The sequence below is a fragment of the Triticum aestivum genome, chromosome 2A, assembly GCF_018294505.1.
Source record: "Triticum aestivum cultivar Chinese Spring chromosome 2A, IWGSC CS RefSeq v2.1, whole genome shotgun sequence".
NCBI lineage: Eukaryota > Viridiplantae > Streptophyta > Magnoliopsida > Poales > Poaceae > Triticum > Triticum aestivum.
In genome coordinates, this window is record NC_057797.1 from 21125547 (window position 1) to 21144820 (window position 19274).

The 19274-nt window shown below is 42.9% G+C and overlaps 1 protein-coding gene across 1 annotated transcript; it reads right to left on the bottom strand.

The window, feature by feature from the left end:
- Positions 1 to 318: 318 nt before the first annotated feature.
- Positions 319 to 9636, bottom strand: LOC123187115 (uncharacterized; the record flags this gene model as incomplete). The annotated part of the gene is given in 21 exon segments (XM_044598896.1): positions 319 to 653; positions 812 to 917; positions 1008 to 1088; positions 1229 to 1365; positions 1479 to 1572; positions 1650 to 1723; positions 1863 to 2024; positions 2101 to 2160; positions 2246 to 2308; positions 2398 to 2521; positions 2631 to 2686; positions 2762 to 2857; positions 2950 to 3052; positions 3137 to 3285; positions 3370 to 3398; positions 3480 to 3660; positions 3765 to 3888; positions 3987 to 4134; positions 4221 to 4299; positions 4385 to 4876; positions 9424 to 9636. Coding segments are annotated over 21 exon segments (2625 nt in total). The 3' UTR covers positions 319 to 578.
- Between the last annotated feature and the right edge of the window lie 9638 nt (positions 9637 to 19274).

The window sequence follows — 19274 nt, forward strand, 5'->3', positions numbered from 1 at the left end:
GACTATATTATAAAAGTTCACCGGCAGTACAAAGGACGCTAAACATAATAGAAATTATATTGATGTCCCTTGACCACCGAACAACCAGCACCACCACCAGAACGAGCCGTCGTGCATGTACGCCGAGAACCCTAACCTTGCTGGCCCTAGTTCGGCTAGGTAGCTTGGCGTTCTTGTTATACTGAAGGCTCAAATTTTCTCCCAAGTATAAAAATCATGCGAACATCGTCAGATTTTCCTCAGAGACAAAAGCCACGCCGGACGGGGGTGATGAGTGACGGCTGATAAGGAGATGGCTATGGCTTGGAAGGAAAATGCTGAGAGGGGGAAGAAAACCACGACCTTGGGCCAGCAGGCGGACAAATGTCTCATGGTATATATGTTCACCCATGACCCATGGTGAACCACGCCTTATACTTGAACCAATCAATGAATCACCCTGTGGTAGCACTATGATCGACACTTCACACACTCCTATGGAAATTACAATTTCTCAACCTTAATTTGTGGATAATTAAATGCAACCTACTATGTATAGGTATGAGTTTGAATGGTTGTGCATTTGTTCAGTGAGCTGGCTAGGCTGCCGGAAGACTTGCGTAGGGGTTGTCGGCGTAGGCCAGCTTGTCGTTGCCAGGTCGAGAAAACACAATCTGCAAGTATTAAACAGTCATAAGCACATGCATTAGCAAGTATTAACTGGGTATTTACTAGTTTCAAAAGTTACTTGGTGGATTTTGTGAAAAGATTGACCAAATATTGTCGAATTCATGCAAAACACATTCTACTCCATGGCTAAGAACATTGTTACCTGGTAAGTTCCAAGCGTACGTGACTTGAAACCGGCAGCGCAGTATATGAAATAGTACTCCCATACACGGATAAACTTCTCGTCAAAGCCAAGAGCCAAAATCGCACTGCAATCAAGAAACGCAATATACACTTAGTGTTATAAGCTTTATGGATTTATTCACATTTCAACATGGATGGGATGCATGGATGCTTACTCTTTGTTGGCCATGAAGTTATCCCTCCAGCGTATCAGCGTCGGGTAGTAATGGTACCCGATGTTCTCAACCTGCTCGATGCTGCATTCAGAATTCAGACAACAGCGTCCATCACTATCGTCTCCAAAGTTCAGTAACAACAAACATGCTACGTAGTTCAGAGAATTCAGTTTGTCAATAAGTTCATCGCAGAGAAAGGTGCATATATGCAAACACCATACCAGAGCCTGGACGCGGCGGACATGGCAGACGTGATCCGGGCCAAGGAAGGAAGGCAACCCCCTGGAAAGATGTATTCCTTTATGAAGTCTGAACTTCTCCTGTATTCCTCATACCGTTCTTCTGGAATCGATATGAACTGCATACATACATAGAAAAACAGATATTTGGATTCAGTTATAGTTCACGATCAATGATTCCTCTCAAAGGATGAACAGAACCGATGTGGTATACGCGTCGATTGGTAGAAACCTGGAGGACAAATAGGCCATCTGGAGCCAATAGAGACTCGCAACAGCCAAAGAAATCGTCCATGAATTCATGACCAACCCCTTCAATCATCTCGCTGCGTGTATCAACAAGAGGTAAATATTTCCTTCGATTAAATATATTCATATTCAAAACAGCAGTATTATTACGTACCATGATATGATCCTGTCGTACTTACACCGACTTGGTATTTGACGGTAGTCACACAGCAGGAAAGTTATGCGATCCTGACAAAACAAAGCATATCAATGTTGTTGTAAATAGATAACAGAGAGGAGCACTTGTTAAATTGGAATAAGTTCTCCAAGGACATCTTAAGTGAGACTTGTGTCTGAACTCTGAAGGTAGTATAAAATCATAATTTACCTCCAAACCAGCTTCCTTTACTTTGATTTGAGCATACTTAAGTTGCTCCTCAGAGAGTGTAATCCCTGTGTATTTGCATCCCGTTTGCCTGACCACTTCCATCGCCAAGCTGCCCCAACCGCTACCGATTTCAAGAACATGATGATTCCGCTCCACTTTAGCCTACCATTATTACATATTCATCAGATCATGTATGCATGTATTCATCAAGTTTTAATAATTATATCAGTACTATTACCTTCTTGATTAGGAGGTTAACTTTGCGTTGCTGGGCTACTTCTAAGCTTTCATCTTCCACCTATGATGATTTCACACCAGTTAATTCGCACTCTGGATGCACAGTTAGGCAGTTAACACTAGTACTGATCACATGATTGACAAACCTTGAATACTGCACAAGAGTAAGTCATCGATGGATCCAGGAAAATCGAGAAGAAATCATTACTCTGCATGCACATTTCAGAATTTGTGATTTGTCAGTTAGAACATTCAGACAGAGATGAGGGCAGCACGAGGAAGGTGCATTAGGAATGACCAGATCATAATGCTGAGAGATGTTTCGGCGAGTTTGTGTGACAGTATTCTTCCTTGAGATGTGGCGCAGGAAATATTTTGCTGATGCGATCCCAGCTGTTAAAAGCATGGGTGTCCACCAACCCCTGTCAATTAACCATAAATAACATACTATATGAAATGGCTTAGTTAAGATACCAGTGAGAACATACTAGATGTTTTGGAGAGTTTGTTTGAAGCTCCTAAATTTAGTACCTTTTACTGGCAACACTGTTACTACTCTTCTGAGCATCCCTGTTAGCAATGAGAATCTGTAGGCAAAAATGGTTTATTAAGATGCATATATATGGTATGCCAGATTATTCTAGTATAATGATTTAGTTTACCAGGAAAAGATTCAGGAGCCCTTCTCTTTTATCAACAAAAGAAAAATAACCATTAATATATGCATCTGCCATGCCAAGATCCGCTTCGGTTGCGACCTGAAACAGCGTTTTGTTTTCACACAGGAGATAATCTCAGGAAATTAACCACCAAACACTGAAGAGAAAATGAGAAGAGACAGTAGCCGAACCTTCCAGTAGAAGAGAGGGTCATGAACTCGCAAGACACTTTTGACAAGACATTTTTTGTCGACTTCACCAAAACTGAACATAGTGCCACCTTCTTCAAGAATACTTGGGACAGGCAAAAATAACCAAGTTAGAGTTTATACCATACAAAATCTGGGATTATAGCTGGAGTTTCAACAAAGGACTCACGTCATGTTACCGATGGTTACATATTGGTTGAGAAACCTTGTTACGAGAAGGCGAGCCCCAGTTTCCGTCCATGACGGCACCATCTGTTTTGGGTTCAGAAGAAGGCTGCTCTTCTGCCCAAGCAAACCTTGAGCTGCAGACTTCCCAGCCTGCAAAAATTCAAATACATAAATACCACATGCAGAACATATATTTCACTGAAGATGGTAATTGTGCAGCCACAGAGTGAGTACCTTAAGACCGTCTTCATGAAAGCCATAACCTGTGTAATCAAAAGAGTTACCTAACCGAAATACACGTAGTAATAAACAAGACATTTGCTAAAAGGAAGAGATCAAGTTACCTTGATATGCCCCACAGAACCATATTCCCCTGTTTCCTTGAATCTGCTGAAGCTCCAGAGAAGCCTTTGCAGCAGCGACGGATGGAACAGGATGGCCGGTGTTCCATTTGAGCAGGACATGATCTGGGACATGAGGTGGGTTAAGTGTCACCAGGAAAGGCCTGCCGGTAGATTCGATGTTCTGAATTTTCCGAGCAAAAATGTGATAAATATGAGAATGAACTCAGTGTGGATAACAGTGTTAATCAAAGTAAGTCCATGCATCGCCGAGACAGTGAGCTTTACCTGGAGGAGATTTAGCCAGTAGGTAACAGAGACGCCGCTGCTCGTTGTCCCCAAGAAGTTCCAGGCACTCCACGCCGACGGGTTCTGTGGCATCAAAGTGTCGTCGCGATGGAGGTATATGTCACTGCAATGTTAATAGTTCAGAGAAGTTCAGAGATGAGCAGAACAGCAGGCCAGGCAGTTACAATAAATCAAATTTCATAGCAGACACAGATTACTTACCTGTGGACATATTGGAAAGCACCCAGAATTCTCAACTCCTCGTGTGTTGCTTCATCCCCTAGCATTCTCAGAACATCAGGTGCATGAGCACCAAATATGATCTTGTCGTACACCTCCTCCGAGCCACCGACCTCCAAGACTTTGTATCCTGCAGCCGGAAATCAATGAGCAATGACATCATTTGCAGGAAAAGAATAGGGATTCAGGTTAAAAAAATTTGAATGGATCAAGTACCTCCTTCAAAGCTTGAAACAGATTTGACTTGGCAGCTGGTCTTAATCTGACAACCCATGCTTTCCAGTTCTTCCCTTACCTATTTTGTAGATGCACATGTTCAGACACTGTATTTTTGCAGGTGACAGCTACAGTGTGCAATACATTTGTAGGAATTCGAGTACCTTGTTTACATATGTATGCGAACGACCTTTGACGGTGAGCCATTGGGGCCGACCGAAGATCTGAAGGAGGTGATGGTTGCGGCAGAAGGAGAGGACGAAGAAAGCGGAGAAACCAAGCACCCCCTGCGACGGGCATGACCATATGCTCGCACAGATTGGGATCAGGTAAGCCTCCTGGAAGAGCTGGGAGTATCCATGTGCCTGGATGAACTGCCCCAGAGTCTCGTGCCGGTCCAGGTCAGGGTTGCTCTCATGGTCCTCAAGGTACTTGAGGGCATCCTCCTTGAACTTGAGTATCTCGCGGATCATGTGCCAGAAGGCGGGCCGGAGGGCATTGCTCTTCTGCACCAGGAGCCCCGAGAGGCCGTTCCGGCTGCCCCACTCGCACCTGCCGCCACCGGAGAGCTGCGTGCTAACGGAGAGTGACATGTCTGATATCTCCATCTCCACCCCGAGCTCTTCGAACCATTCCAGCATGTTTGGGTACGTCACCTGCCATTTTAGTGCAGAATGCATGGTCAGGTGTAAATTCAGTAGCTAACAGATTTTAAGTTTTTCTTAGTTTCAATAAATGGATAGTTCAGGAGTATTTTCGATCATTTGGCTGCCATTTCACTCGGTTTAGTAACTTCAACACCACGGCAGCAATGGGGGTGGTTACAAGTTCATTCTGCATAGTAATTAAGTTGCGAATCTAGATGTCTGTTTTCATATATTACATCCTCTGTTCCAGAATACATGACCGACCTATCAGACATGAATATGGCCTTTGAAACACGACTTTGATCATTGTCTTTTATATGAATATGCTAGTTTAAAATTCTAAATATATAATTATAAGATATTTTTCTAAAACCTAATTATATACACATATAACTATCCCTTTGACCAACCACAATAAGTCAATACCCACACATCAAAATTCAACGTCAGAGACTACATGTTTTCTGAGGCGACATCTATTTTGACTATTTGGATTAGAGATAGTACTAGTCAAGTTTGGCAACTTACCGTATTAGTATTCGCTCAGGTACAAATTGCAATTATTGACTATGAATAGTTTCTTGCGGAATTACATTTGAATGTAGCAAGATTTTTTGTCTTTCATGATAGAATATGGTATCGCCAAATAAGCCAGCAAACGTCGACATTTTCTCATACGGATTTATATAGACATATTTTAGAGTGTAGATTGTTTGTAGTGGAATCTCTTAAAGATTTATATTTGGGAATGGAGGGAGTATATGGGAGTGAAAAGCATGCCAAATGGGTAAAAGGCTCAGAATTTCAACGGCTGGGTGTGACCATGCATCTAGACAAATAAACTCACAAACAGATAGGGTGACCATTCTCGTCCAATCAGATGCAGTAAAGTTGGACCAGGCTTGCACTAGGGAGACAGGGACAAAGGAAAGACAGCGAAGAAAACCTCAAGCCAACCAACCAACGGGAACAGCCTATAGTGTGGCATGACAGCTACACAAGTGTCTCTCTCGGGTGATATTTAGTACCACAATTGTGCATCAGTTTCCACCAGACTGGTACAGTAATTAGCCAAGGAGAGATGTAGACAGACGCCCAAGCAGAACAGTACCAAAATGAGACCTTGACAGTAGACTAATATGCTTGTTTGACAGTAGAGCATTTGGCATGTGCAAAAATAGATTGACTAGTTGCAGAAAATGAGCTTTGTTAGCTTGTGCCAGCCAGCCAGCCAGGCTGGACCAAAAACACTTGTGAGAGACAAGCATAAAAAAGATGGAAGTGGAACTGTTGGGACATGTGCCCCTGTCGTCGCCGCCGTCCTCATCCCGATTCAAGGTTTGGCTAAGGAACCCAATGAACAAGTGGTTCTTCTTGGGCAGAATAATGAAAGCCATCGCACATGGGCATGGGAGAAAGTTACAAATGATGGGCAAGTGCAGAAGAGGAAATATCCTAAATGAAGTAATCAGTTGAGTAAGGATATGTTTGTGATAATATTAGTAGCCGTATCATGGCGGTGCGTAATGTATTGGCGCCGTGTGTAGCACGTGCAGGGGAGTAGGAGATACCGTGATGAGGCGAGGAGGAGGAGGACGCATACTTAGGGATGCAGGCGGGCATCCCGCATAGTCCCACAAAATCAATCAGCTAGTACACAATAAACTAATTCTATCAAACAAAAGCTACAACTAATTTTACTCATTTTGTATACGAAGCGGGACGGATCCGGGCGCCGCTTTGCATCCCTAGGCGTACTACAATTGTAGTTCGGTTAAGCATAACAAAAGATACTCACTGCGTAATATAGTTATGTTATTGGTTTTCTTCGATGAAAATCGGGGGCGAAGAGCTCCTCAATCCGCATTAAAGAAAGCTCACCCCCTATGTCTGTAGACGTTTTGGATATCGACACTCATATTTTTCAACTTTGACGAAACAAAATTTATTTTGGATTATGTCGACTTTGCAAATTTACTCTCCGTGTCAATATATTAGTAGTAAAATATTTTTAAGGTTATTATATTTCGAAAATATTTACATGAAAAATCTAATGATAATATTTCCTCTAAATATTATAAGGTTAAGTTCGACCGCATCTTTCGGATAATACCATCCATTTCAAAAAATGTGTGTCTTAGTTGGAGGTTTTGGACTACGAGCGAGCCTATGTAAATACTACACGAAAAAAATTAGTTGGAGGTATTGATGTTCTTCTCCGGATCTGAAAAACTGAACATGTGTTTATTTTTTGTTACAGAGATAGGGAGAAGAAGGGGCAGCGACACATCAAGGCCACACATGTGTCTCTTTCGGGTGAAATTTAGTACCACTGTTCATTAGTTTCCACCAATGTGGTACGGTTATTAAGGAAAGATGTAGACAGATGCCCAAACTGAAACGTTCATGCCAGTTGGATTGACCAGCTGCAGAAAAAGTGGAGGCACCAAGCAAATTGGCCCGAGGATGAAAGTAGAACTGTTGGCGGATGTGTCTGTGTCATCGTCGTCGCCGCCCCCGCCGTCCTCACCCCTTTCTGTTATATATCGACCGCACGAGATTACCATTGTAAGGCCATCGCGGCCTCCACGTCGCCCGCTTACCACCCACTGACCATCTCCATCGTTTGCCTACCTACCTTGGAGTTCTTCCACGAATGGCAGATACATCGTTGCAATTGATTGATTGTTAAGCGCTTTGATTAAGAACCACTGTTGAGTAAGTGATAAACGCTGATATGATATTACAGGATAACTTAAGGAGACTCAGGCCTTCTTCAACATTTTCTTCTTCGGGGCAATGATTTGCTATGTAGATCGTGTCCGCGGGCATTTTCTACTCTACATCTACAACTTTCTGGCTGGTAACAAACATTTCGGTTTTAACAAGTTTGTTCCGCTGAGGCAGGTGTTTCAGAAGTTAGGGCCAGGCGCTTGATCAAGTCCTGGGAGGCGATGAAGAGCGAGCGAAGGTGCAAGTCGTAGATGTTGTCACTGCTGGCGAGATTCGACAATGCCATAGCCGACACCTTCGTGTTTACGTTTGGGTGTGGCCAGAGATTTAAAAGATTTCCGGCTTATGACCACTGTAATTTTAATTCTTAAAAAAACTTGACTACAACCTCAGAAGTCTAGACCTACAGTTAACAAATTTGAGTGTTGCAAGGCCTAGATTCAAAAATAAGCCCGTCGATTAGAGCCTAAAATCGGTGTAACTTCGTTTGCCCTCCACATAAGGTAATAAATATTTAACACCTTCATAAGGAAATAAACAAGTATCCAATACCTGGTACAAAGTTTAGAAAAATTAACCTCATGCCAACTAGAGACGATGCTCTATGGAGTGCGACAATTAATATGGATCGAAGGGAGTAACTGGATTCGTGTTTCGCTGTTAAAGAGGGAGAAGGAGGAGGAGGAGGAGAGACAGCAACACATGTGCCTTTTCGTTGGTGACATTTAGTACCGCCACTGCTCATTAGTTCCCACTAATGTGGCACAGTTGTTAAAGCGCGACGACGCAGACGGATGCCCAAGCGCAGAACAGTAGCACCAATACGAGCCAGACTGAGATGCCCAATTGCACGTAGCTTTGGCAGTAAACTAATCAAAAATGGTGGGCTTGTCAGTTTTTGTGCTCTGCGCCCACGAGGCATCCAGCGAGATCTCGTCAGACGTAGCACAGAAAAGGTGAAAGTGGAGCACTGTTGGTACATGTGTCCGTGTCGTCCTCCTCCTCGTCCATCCCTCGTCCGGTTTTTGTCTGGGCCGGGCGACCATGCCATCGTAAGGCGATGGCGGCGTCCACGTCGCCCGCTCACCACACACCGATGGTTTACCTACCCACTGCCTCATATGAGTCCCCCGATGGACAGGCCGATGCGATTGGTTAAGCACTTTGGGTAAGAAATCACGTGATTGATTAGTGCCGACGTGACTACCGGGTTTTTTAATTGTTAAAGGGGAAACGCCAACATGGTTCTGGGATAGGATAAAGAATGCCACTAGTAGCATGTTCGAGCTAATTCAAAATAGTGAACAATACATATCCATCTATAGGATAACTTGACTAAGTAGTAATTGTGCATCAAAAAAAATAATTATGTTCGGTGATCACCTACTGGCTTTCCAAAGAAGAAAGATTTTATTCGGTAATCATTTATTGCCTTACCGAAGAAAAAGGATTCATATTTCGTTGAGGGCTATACTATATATTAAGGCGGTTTTGTCACCTAGATACCTACATGAACCGAAGGCCACCATAAAGAGATGAAAACACGAGGACTGTAGATAAATATAACGAGATGGAAACACGAGGTCCTCTAAAATCTGTACGAAATGGAAATAGTCCATTCCAATTCCAAATGACGATCTTTTTAAAAGAAATTCTAGGATAGCGCCATTTCTTTCCTCCGAATGGTATGAAAAGAATAGTTATTCTTTCTTCTCAACAAGAATCCTATTCGCCAAATCATGTTCTCGAGAATCCGTATCCGTACGCGCATCACGGCCGTGTATACGTATTGGAGCCGTAGGTAGGAGTACATGCGTACGTACCCGGTTGAAGACCATGAAGCCGAGGTCGAGGTGGACGCCGTCGACGTCGGCGGTCCGGGCGTGGCCGCCGAGGCTCTCCTCCGCCTCGTACACCGTCACGCGCGCCGCCCCGCCGGCCCTGGCCAGCTCGTGCGCCGCCGCCAGGCCGCTCACGCCGGCGCCCACCACCGCCACCCGCATCCCCTCCTCCATGGAACTCTGGTCCTCTACCAGGAAGAAGGCTCCTCTCTGGTGTGCGAAATGGCGTGGGGGTGAATCAGTCAACAAGTGGCAGTGGCATTGGCGGCGAGGCCGAAGGAGAGGAGGAGAGGAGAGGAGATATAAAGCGCAGGCCTCGGGGCCGCAGGCGCAGCCAGCCGCAGCGGATAAGAGGAGGGAGACGAGCCACCGAGGAGGGTTTACTTTCTTAATCACCTCCGGATGGGCCGCACGCGCGCAGCCATTCTCTTTCGTTTTCTCTGACCCGGCCCGGCCTAGCGATGAGCTGAGCAGAGCGTCGCCTGTGTCAGCCCAGCCCGCGGGAGGCCACAACCTCGTATTTTTTAGCTAAAAAAAAACTCATTTTTTTCAAGTTTCTTGTTTCCATTTTTTAGATGTTTCTTCGAGTTTTGTTAGGGTTTGTGTCCTATTCAGAAGGCAAGATGGAGGCCAAGATGAAATAAAGTTCTCCACGCCTAGCCTAGTCCCGGTGGTGCGTCTAACATCATCGGAGGGGCGTGGAGGTGTGTCTTCGGCGGATCTTGCGGGATTTGATCAGTGGTTGTCTTTGCTGGATCAACCCGGATTCTGTATTCGTTCGCCTACGTTCATATGTCTTCAAGTTGGATCGTTCGATCTACATGTCTCTTTATAGGCGACGGTTACTGTTCTGATGCGCTTGTCCTATGGGGGCTTAGCACGACAACTCCTCGACTATCTACTACAACAAGTTTTGCCAGACTCCGGCGATGGAGGGGTGATGATAACGGCGTGCCTTAGGCTCGCTTCAGTGCTTGTAGTCATCGCTAGGTGCTCTATGTATCTGGATGTAAATTTCATTATTTCTGGTGTTTGTTCTACTGCCATGTTGAAGATGAATAGATCAAAGTTTTTCAAAAAAAATCCATTAGTACGAAAGAGTACAAAGAAATATGCAATATGTGCGCATTTTTTGATCATGTATATTCTTTAAATGTGTCAAAAAATATTCCTAATGTATACAAAAAATATACAATGTACATTAAAAAAAGAAGACATGAGAAAACATAAATAAAAGAGTTAATTGTGTATTTTATTTTTTAACCATGTATATTAAAATATTCCTGGTGTATACAAAAATATTCGTCGTGTGCAAAAAACGTTTATGCCACTAAAAAATGTTTAACGTGCATTTGAAAAATGTGGACCATGTATTACAAAAAGTGTTCAAAACATGTACTTAAGAAAAATGTACATCTTGTACTTCAAAAATGTTTCACCTGTACCCCCAAAAATTATATTATATGCTGAAAAAGGTAGATATGTGTCGAAAAATAAAAGAAACCCACTGAAAACCCAAAAAAGAAAAAAATGAAAAATCATAAAAATGAATAAAACTAAGAAAGAAACAAAGAAAATCAAAGTAAAACAAAGAAAAAAATCAAAATCAAAATCAAAGAAAACCAATGTAAACGAGTGGAAACAATGTACGCTAGTAAGAAACAAAGTATACCATTGAAAACCAAGAAAGAACAGAAGAAAACCGATGCAAAACAATTGAAAACAGAGAAAATGATGAAAAAGAGGAAAACAACCAAAAATCCGAAAAACAAAGAAAACCAAAACAGAAAAAAAATGCAATGTTGTACTGCCATGTTGAAGATGAATAGATCGAAGTTTTTAAAAAAAAATCCATAAGTACGAAAGAGTACAAATAAATATGCAATATATACGAATTTTTTTGATCATGTATATTTTTAACTGTGTATAAAAAATATTCCTAATGTTTACCAAAAATGTACAATGTACATTAAAAAAAGTAGACATGAGAAAACATAAATAAAAGAGTTAATTGTGTATTTGACTTTTTTAACCATGTATATTAAAATATTCCTGGTGTATACAAAAATATTCATTGTGTGCAAAAAATGTTTATTGCCACTAAAAAATGTTTAACGTGCATTTGAAAAATTGGGACCATGTAATACAAAATGTGTTCAAAACATGTACTTAAGAAAAATGTACATCTTGTACTTAAAAAATGTTCAAGGCGTATCCTGAAAATGTTTCACCAGTAGCTCAAAAAATTATATTATATGCTGAAAAAGGTAGATATGTGTCGAAAAATAAAAGAAACCCACTGAAAACCCACAAAGAAACAAATGAAAATCATAAAAATGAACAAAACTAAGAAAGAAACAAAGAAAATGAAAGTAAAACAAAGAAAAAATAAAAAAAATCAAAGAAAACCGATGTAAATGAGTGGAAACAATGTAAGCTAGTAAGAAACAAAGTATACCATTGAAAACCAAGAAAGAACAGAAGAAAACCGATGCAAAACAACTGAAAACAGAGAAAATGATGAAAAACAGGAAAACAACCAAAAATCGAAAAAACAAATAAAACCAAAACAGAAAAAACCAAAGAAAACTTGTAAAGAAACAAAGAAAAAAATAGAAAAATTATGAAGAAAACCACATCAAGCGTAGGCAACCACATCGGAAACGAGTGTGGGCGAAAAACGCTATCGGCAAAGTATTGTACGTCCACAAAAAGCGTGAGGCAAGATGAGGGTTACTCTCGCATTAAGCGAAATATAACTCTCGCGGGTGCGAGTTGAGGGAACGACTAGTTCAGAATTCCCTGACGCGTTCTTTCATGGCTAAGAAAGCACTGAGCGTGTCAAGAAGTGCGTCCAACCTCTGTCACTTGTTTGTGTAGGTCGCTTATCCAAGGCGACGCCAAGAGCCACCACGACGTCCCTCCCTACCGCTGGCCCGTTGGCTGCGGTGCTGGCACCCCAAGCACCGAAGGGGCTGGGGGATGGAAGATTGCAGTGACGATTTCCTTGGGGATGATGGGGCAGCGTCAGTGAAGGATTCAAGCGCGGTGGCCGGGCAGCGTCCCCCGGTCAAGCGGCGCGGTAGCCTTCCCCACTAATCACCATCATGTCCGGGGGCTGATGCGGGCGAAGGCGGAGACCATGGGTCTCGGCCCTCACCAGATCTGTCGTTGGCTACTGTGGCGCGGTTGGGAGCTAGTGCGGAGCCGATCAGAGTGACTAGGCAGTCGGTGGTTCCTGCGTGGTGGTGGCGCCCTCGCCGCACAGGATGTGTCTATGCGAGAGGGTTTGCAGGGCGGCCGCGCTGTGGGTCTCCGCTTTCGTTCGACAACGTGGGGGTGTGGAGGAAGGTTTGCTCCAGGAGAAAGCCGACGACGCCACGTCTGTGTATGTCATTCTCCTCTTGGGGGCCGTCGTGGGCTTTTCGACCTCCTCAACTCTCGGGTCACATCTTCAGGTCAAGGCCTAAACTTTGTGGTGCAATGTTGGACGGCGGCATTGATCTTGCATCGCTTCCCCTCTTGAGGGCGTTGTTTTGAAGTTTGTGTTCCCCTATGTGCTTTTCCCAGAGCATTTGCACGACATCGTGGCCAAGGTGGACGCGTTAATCTTGCGTGGAGTCTTCGATGGAGATGTAAGTCATGCCTGACCGTCGCCAGGTGCTACGCTGAGTCATGCCTGGTCCGGTAGATGTTACACATAACATAACTTTCGGAGGCTGCAAGTTGCCTCGGTTGGTGAGACTTGGCGGCATGGTGCCGAGGGGTCTCGTCGGCAACTGCGTGCGTGTGATGGACGTGTGCAGGAAAGTGGCGTTGTCTGGCGCCATGGTGGCGTCGACGACAAGCCTGGAAAAGTTGATGCGTCAGTACCTGCTCTGAAGATGGATCGATGGAAGACGTTGGCGGCCGCCTCTACATTATGCGCATGATGTGCCAGCTGAGAGTGCGCCGGACCGACATATTCCTCGGACCCGACAATGCGGCTTCATTGGGGCCTCCAGTTTTAGATGTTGGGCTTTTGGTGTGAGGTCTGGGTATGCGGCCCCGATAATTTGCACCATTTCATCAATTTCATAGGAGTAGCGATGGATGTTGCCAAGATGGTGGCTTCAGACGTATTGATTATTACTTTGTAAGGTCTTAGTAAATAATTAATAAAAGTCTACATGCATCACCGTGATGCAGAGGCCGGGGTTATCCTCCTTTTCGAAAAAAGGAAAAAAGTTTTTTGTGTGTTAGGTGAATAATTTATTTATTTTTGCACAGCTTTTAGGTTTTTAATTTTAGTGGGGTTTTTTGTTTTTATATTTTTATTAGACATTTGGTTTTTTATTTTATTTAATTTTTGCTTTTCTCTATTTCTTTTTTTGGTTTATCATATGGTCAGGAGCATGTGCTTTTTATGTTATCAGTGTGAAACACATTTATGCTTCTGTGCTTCTTTAAAAGTGAATCACATAAATGCTTCTGTGTGCAGCACAGTTATGCTTATGTGCATCTCGCAATGTTAGTGCAGTTTCCGAAAGCACGGGCTAATACATTTTTGAAGCATAGGTTAGTATATTTTGAAGCACAGATTTCTCTTGAAGAAAATTCCATCAAAACATATCTCTATTCCTAATGGAGCAGTTGGTGAATAGTCCGCGTGGTTTATTTTCGCTGGTTTATTTTCGTCATCCCCACCACCGCTTTTTTTCGTCTCCTCCCCCACCCCACCGGTTTTGTTTCGTTTCACCCTCGCACACAACGAAACAATCTGAATGAATCAAGACTTTCCATGTTGAAACAACTTATTTAGTAATGTCTTTATGAAAAAAATCAATCACCATCAATGTCTAAAGATCAAATCACGCCGCCGACCTCTCCTCGGTTCTTATGGTGGTTTTCTTCTTCCCACTTAAAACCGAATCACGTCCGATCCTCCTTCCATTTATTCGTGCTTGCTTTGGCAGGTCTCGATTCAATTCAATCATGTAAATATTTTGGCATGTTCTGATTCAATAAATCGAGAGCAATCAGCGTAGCCGGATTCGGTAATTGGTAATTGAAATCGTAGGCAAGAGATCTCCTCGTCCATCAGTGTTAACTTCCTTTTTTTTGACAATATGAGTCCCATCTTCCTAGCGCCAAAGTGTAATATATGGAAACAAACTCAACGAATTATAACAGTGATTAACCCGATTATTACATACCAAACATCAGGTACGTCATTAATTCGCTTCCTTCCCTTCCCTTCGTCCCTCAATCCCACGCTCATGGTGCTGTAGTGGCGGAGTTGCCGGTGGCGACGAGGACAACCCGTGGCAGCCCCCATCCTACTCCCTCACTTCCTCCAAATTCCTCGACCCCTACCGTCTCGATCCCGTTAACGCTATGATCCGAAGGCCAATGCAGCTCTGGGCGATTGACAATGCAGGTTCGGGATCTTTCCTTTCAGCGCCCACTCTTGGAAGAATCGGCAGCGTGCCATGCAGATCGAACCCGGCCGAGATCACGTGATGCTTGCACAGGGCTCGCCGAGATTTCTATTCAGAACTTTTTTGTGAACAAAATGAAGAGTAGGACAGGATCTGCACTTGTGCTAATATAAAATATACTTGTGTAGTTGCAGGTTTTGTTTTAAAAATCCAATTGTTGTTTATCTTTTGTCGCTGAAAAATGATTACTAATTATGACATTGATTTTATTTCTTCTGGATGTTGTATATTCTTGGATTGAAGGGACTCCCTGACAAGGTGAAAGATCAGGTTACATCTGCATGTCGTTCCATACTTGTTTACCTGATTATTTGATGCATAATTTCACATGGGTAAACTAAAAATATTTAGCCTGGTTTAGATGATGCAACCCAAATTTTGGCAATTTGGTAGTTCTTCAGGTAAGTGACACATTCATTTAGAGAAGCACTAGCTGGAATCAGACACCTATTTTTTTAATGTTTCCTGCTTATTATAAGTTAATGTGACCCCGTTGCAACGCACGGGCGTTCTTCTAGTCAATATGAGATCTAATTTTAAAGATCTGGACACAAAACATGCAAGGCCAAAACGGTGTGTGATTTGGACGCATGATTCAAGAGCTAAAACTTTTGACAGACGAATCTATGAAGAAACACAGAAAAAAAAACTCACCTGAGCCTGCAATACGTGGAGAGAAATCTTAACAACGCTCTAGGTTTCGCATGTGCCACACATATAGTGCACCATTTGTAACCATCAGAGGAGGGGGAAGTGATCTTTTAACTGGGTTAGCCTTGAATAGTGATCTTGGCGAGCTGGTGGGCACGTCTATATCTCGCTTGCAGCAAACCTGAGCGTCCCCTCGCCACTGCATACCGCTACTGGGCCAGCCCGTTAACTGAAATAAACATTAGTTCTTTCGTTTGTTTGTTTTCTTTCTTATTTTTTCTTTGTTTCCTTACTTTTGTTTGTATTCCCAAAAGAATATATATATATTAAAAAGTTAATATATATAATAGTTTTAAATTATTGATTATATATTTAAAAACTATTGATGTAGTGTAAAAATAATGTTCACACAACTTTATAAAAATGTTGATAGCATTCTAATTTTTTATTTAAAATAAAAAAATCACGTGTTTCAAGCAAATGTTCGTAAAAGTTTTAAAAAATTAGACATTGTAAAACATTGTTCGCTTAATTCAGAAAAAAAAGTTCCATGTCATTTAAAACAAATGTTTTATACAATTCAAAAAGTCGATGTGATAATTTTAAAAATAGTCATGCATCCCCAAAATATGTTCTTGGTTATGTTTGTACAATGTAAACAAATATCTGTGTAGTTTTGAAAAAAAATCATACAATTCAAAAAAATATCGACTTGTATTTGGAATATATTTACAAAATATTCAAAAAAAAGTTTAAAACAAGATCTAAAAAAAGTTTGTCAGGTATTAAAAAAATTTAAACATGTATCAGATATATATTCTAGATGTATAAAAACTATACAACATGTATTAAAAAAGTAGACATGTAGTTGAAATAAAAAAACATATAAAAAAGAAAAAAAGCCAGTAAAGACACATATAAAACCAAAACCCATAAGAAAAACCATTGAAACACACACACACAGAGAATAGAAAAAGTGGTTTTAGAAGCTTCTAAAAATCGTTGCCATGTACCTATAAGCGCTTGCTTCCGGTGAGAGTGTATTGTCTTGTGGTGGGCGAGATATAGCCCTGGCGCGAGCCGGCAGATCAGACATAGATAGGCAAACAACCAAGCATTGAGTGCTCATGGTCACGTCAGAAGATTGAATTTGTCAGGGGCATCCCTTGCTGTTGGCGGCAAGGACTCCTTCTTGGGCGGCAATGGGTTCGGCGAAGGCACCGAGGAGCTGCACACAACGACGCTGTCAGGGGTCGGTGGCCACAAGGAAGAAGAGTTTAGGATTGGAAGGAAGGACTGGGTAGACTTGCCAAGGCCTACACGCACCCGATGCGGCCTTGAGATGAAGGTATGCGAATGAGGCCACATGAGAGGCAAAGCGGAAAGGCCGTCGTCGATGAAGAAAAAATGAAGAAAGGTTTAGTCGGACCGGAAGATTGCTGCTGGTCTTGGCCTCTACATCGATAGATGTAGGGCGAAGAACATACATATGCGTGTGACAAGCTGGGTCGGGCCGGTGACGCTACGAGGTTGATTCTCGCTGACATGGCAGCCATGTACATGGAGGGGGGAATTGCATTGTGTCACACGCGAAGATCCAAGCACGACACCGCGCATGTATGCATGTGAAGAAAAAAGAATCCCCGAGCAGAACGACACAAAGTTTAAACAAAGCATGACATTGCAACAGTAGATCATATCACATTGTTCGAAAATGTAAATCAAATGTGTGTGTGTGTGTGTGTGTGTGTGTGTGTGTGTGTGTGTGTGTGTGTGTGTGTGTCAGGAAGCAAAACAGGGCAAACCTGGTGGTTTCAAATTCGAAGAAAAGATGATCATTTGTTCCTTTATATCTCTGTGATAGTTGGTCAATTTTATTAGTTTAAGAGCCTGTTTGTTTCATAAGTCCCAGGACTTTTTTAAGTCCCAACTTATAAGTCATAAGTCCCTGTCTGTTTGTTTACATCGACTTATAAGTCCCGAGTCCCTGTCTGTTTGTTTACAGGGACTTATAAGTTGATAAAACACTTGTTCACATAACCATTTTTCATACAAACGAATTATAGTATAGTAAGGTGCGGGACGAGATTTTTCATACAAACGAATTATAGTATACACTTGTTCACATAACCATTGTTCACATAACCATTTTTCATACAAACGAGATTTCCCTCGGCGGATGAGCCCTGCGATGCCTGATGATTCGCGTGGAACTGAGACAAGAAAGGGATCCCGTCCTCCTCATCGTCGGCCATGGCGGTGGCGGCTCTGGCTACTGGCGGCGGCGGCGGCTCTGGCTACTGGCGGCGCATCTGGCTGCTGGCGGCGATTGGAGCAGAAGGGGAAGGAGCGGAGAAGGTGCGGGACGGGGGGAAGAGATCGATGCGGGAAGGTGCGGGGCGGGGAAGGAGAGCGACGCGCGGGGGAAGGTGCGGCGCGGGGCAGGTGCGATGCGGGGGAAGCGATCGATAAGTCCCAATAAGCTCCTCAGGGAGAGTCTTTTCCAATAAGTCCCAAATCACCACAATAAGTCCCCATAAGTCCCTTGTGTTTGGTTTAGGTGGGACTTATTGGGACTTTTTTAAGTCCCTAGACCCATAAGTCCCTGGAAACAAACACCCTCTAAGGGCTGGCATGGTAGTCATGTACGAATATATGGAAGGGTGTGTGTCACGTCGACGCGGAGAAAGGTTGTAATGGCAGAAAGTTGCAGTCATGACTTCCATCGGGATAATGACGCAAATTTCTCCAAAGTTGTCAACTATGGCACTATGAACCTTCTCAAAGTGATTGAGAAGGACTTCTTTTTTTGGTGAACCTCATACCTTTCGTGAAAAAAAGAATTTCTGAATGTGCTAAGGTGATTTATAACAATTTCACTAATGATCACATTCAACTTAGAGGTCATAATATCAGTGTGTTCCATCTACTAATCTCATCATTCCCTTTCTGTAGTATCCAAGTATACATTGACCAGGAAAGGATTGTGATACAATCTCTCCATGGAACATCAAATATCATATAAAGTTGCAAAGCACACTTAAGAAACTTACAAAAACATTGGAATGTTGTAAGACACCACATACATGCATGAATATTCTAGAATACAAATATCTAGATCAAGATAATTATCATGGAAGGTGCTAGAGATAACTTGTGGTGAATAGGTAGAAATAGTATAGGCATAAATATTTCTAGAGAGAACTTGCATAAGACATTTGTAGTTGGGTAAATGGTATTATACATATACATATAGGGGTGTTAACCTGTCTCCATTATACCATGAAAGGAGTTTTTCATGAAGCATGGATGCTACCATGTGTAGCAAGCCACCATCACTACTGGAATCAGCTAATTTGCCATCTGCCAGCTCTTTGCCGTCTGCTAGCTGACGGCAAAGAAGTTCTTTGCCATCAGCTAGCAAAAAGCAGATGGCAAAGAAACGGCAGACGGCAAAGAAGCTCTTTGCCGTCCGCTAGGTCTTTGCCGTCCTCCAGCAGACGGCAAAGAATCTTTGCCGTCCGCTTGCGGACGGCAAAGAGAGAGGTGGCCCCCAACCCCCGCCCGTTTGGGAAAAACCTAACGGCCCACCTCTTTGCCGTCGCCAGCTGACGGCAAAGAGGCAAAACGGCGGACGGCAAAGAGTCTGCTACCTAACGGCCCGTGCCCCCCCGCCCGTTACTCCTCTTGTTCATTCCTCGC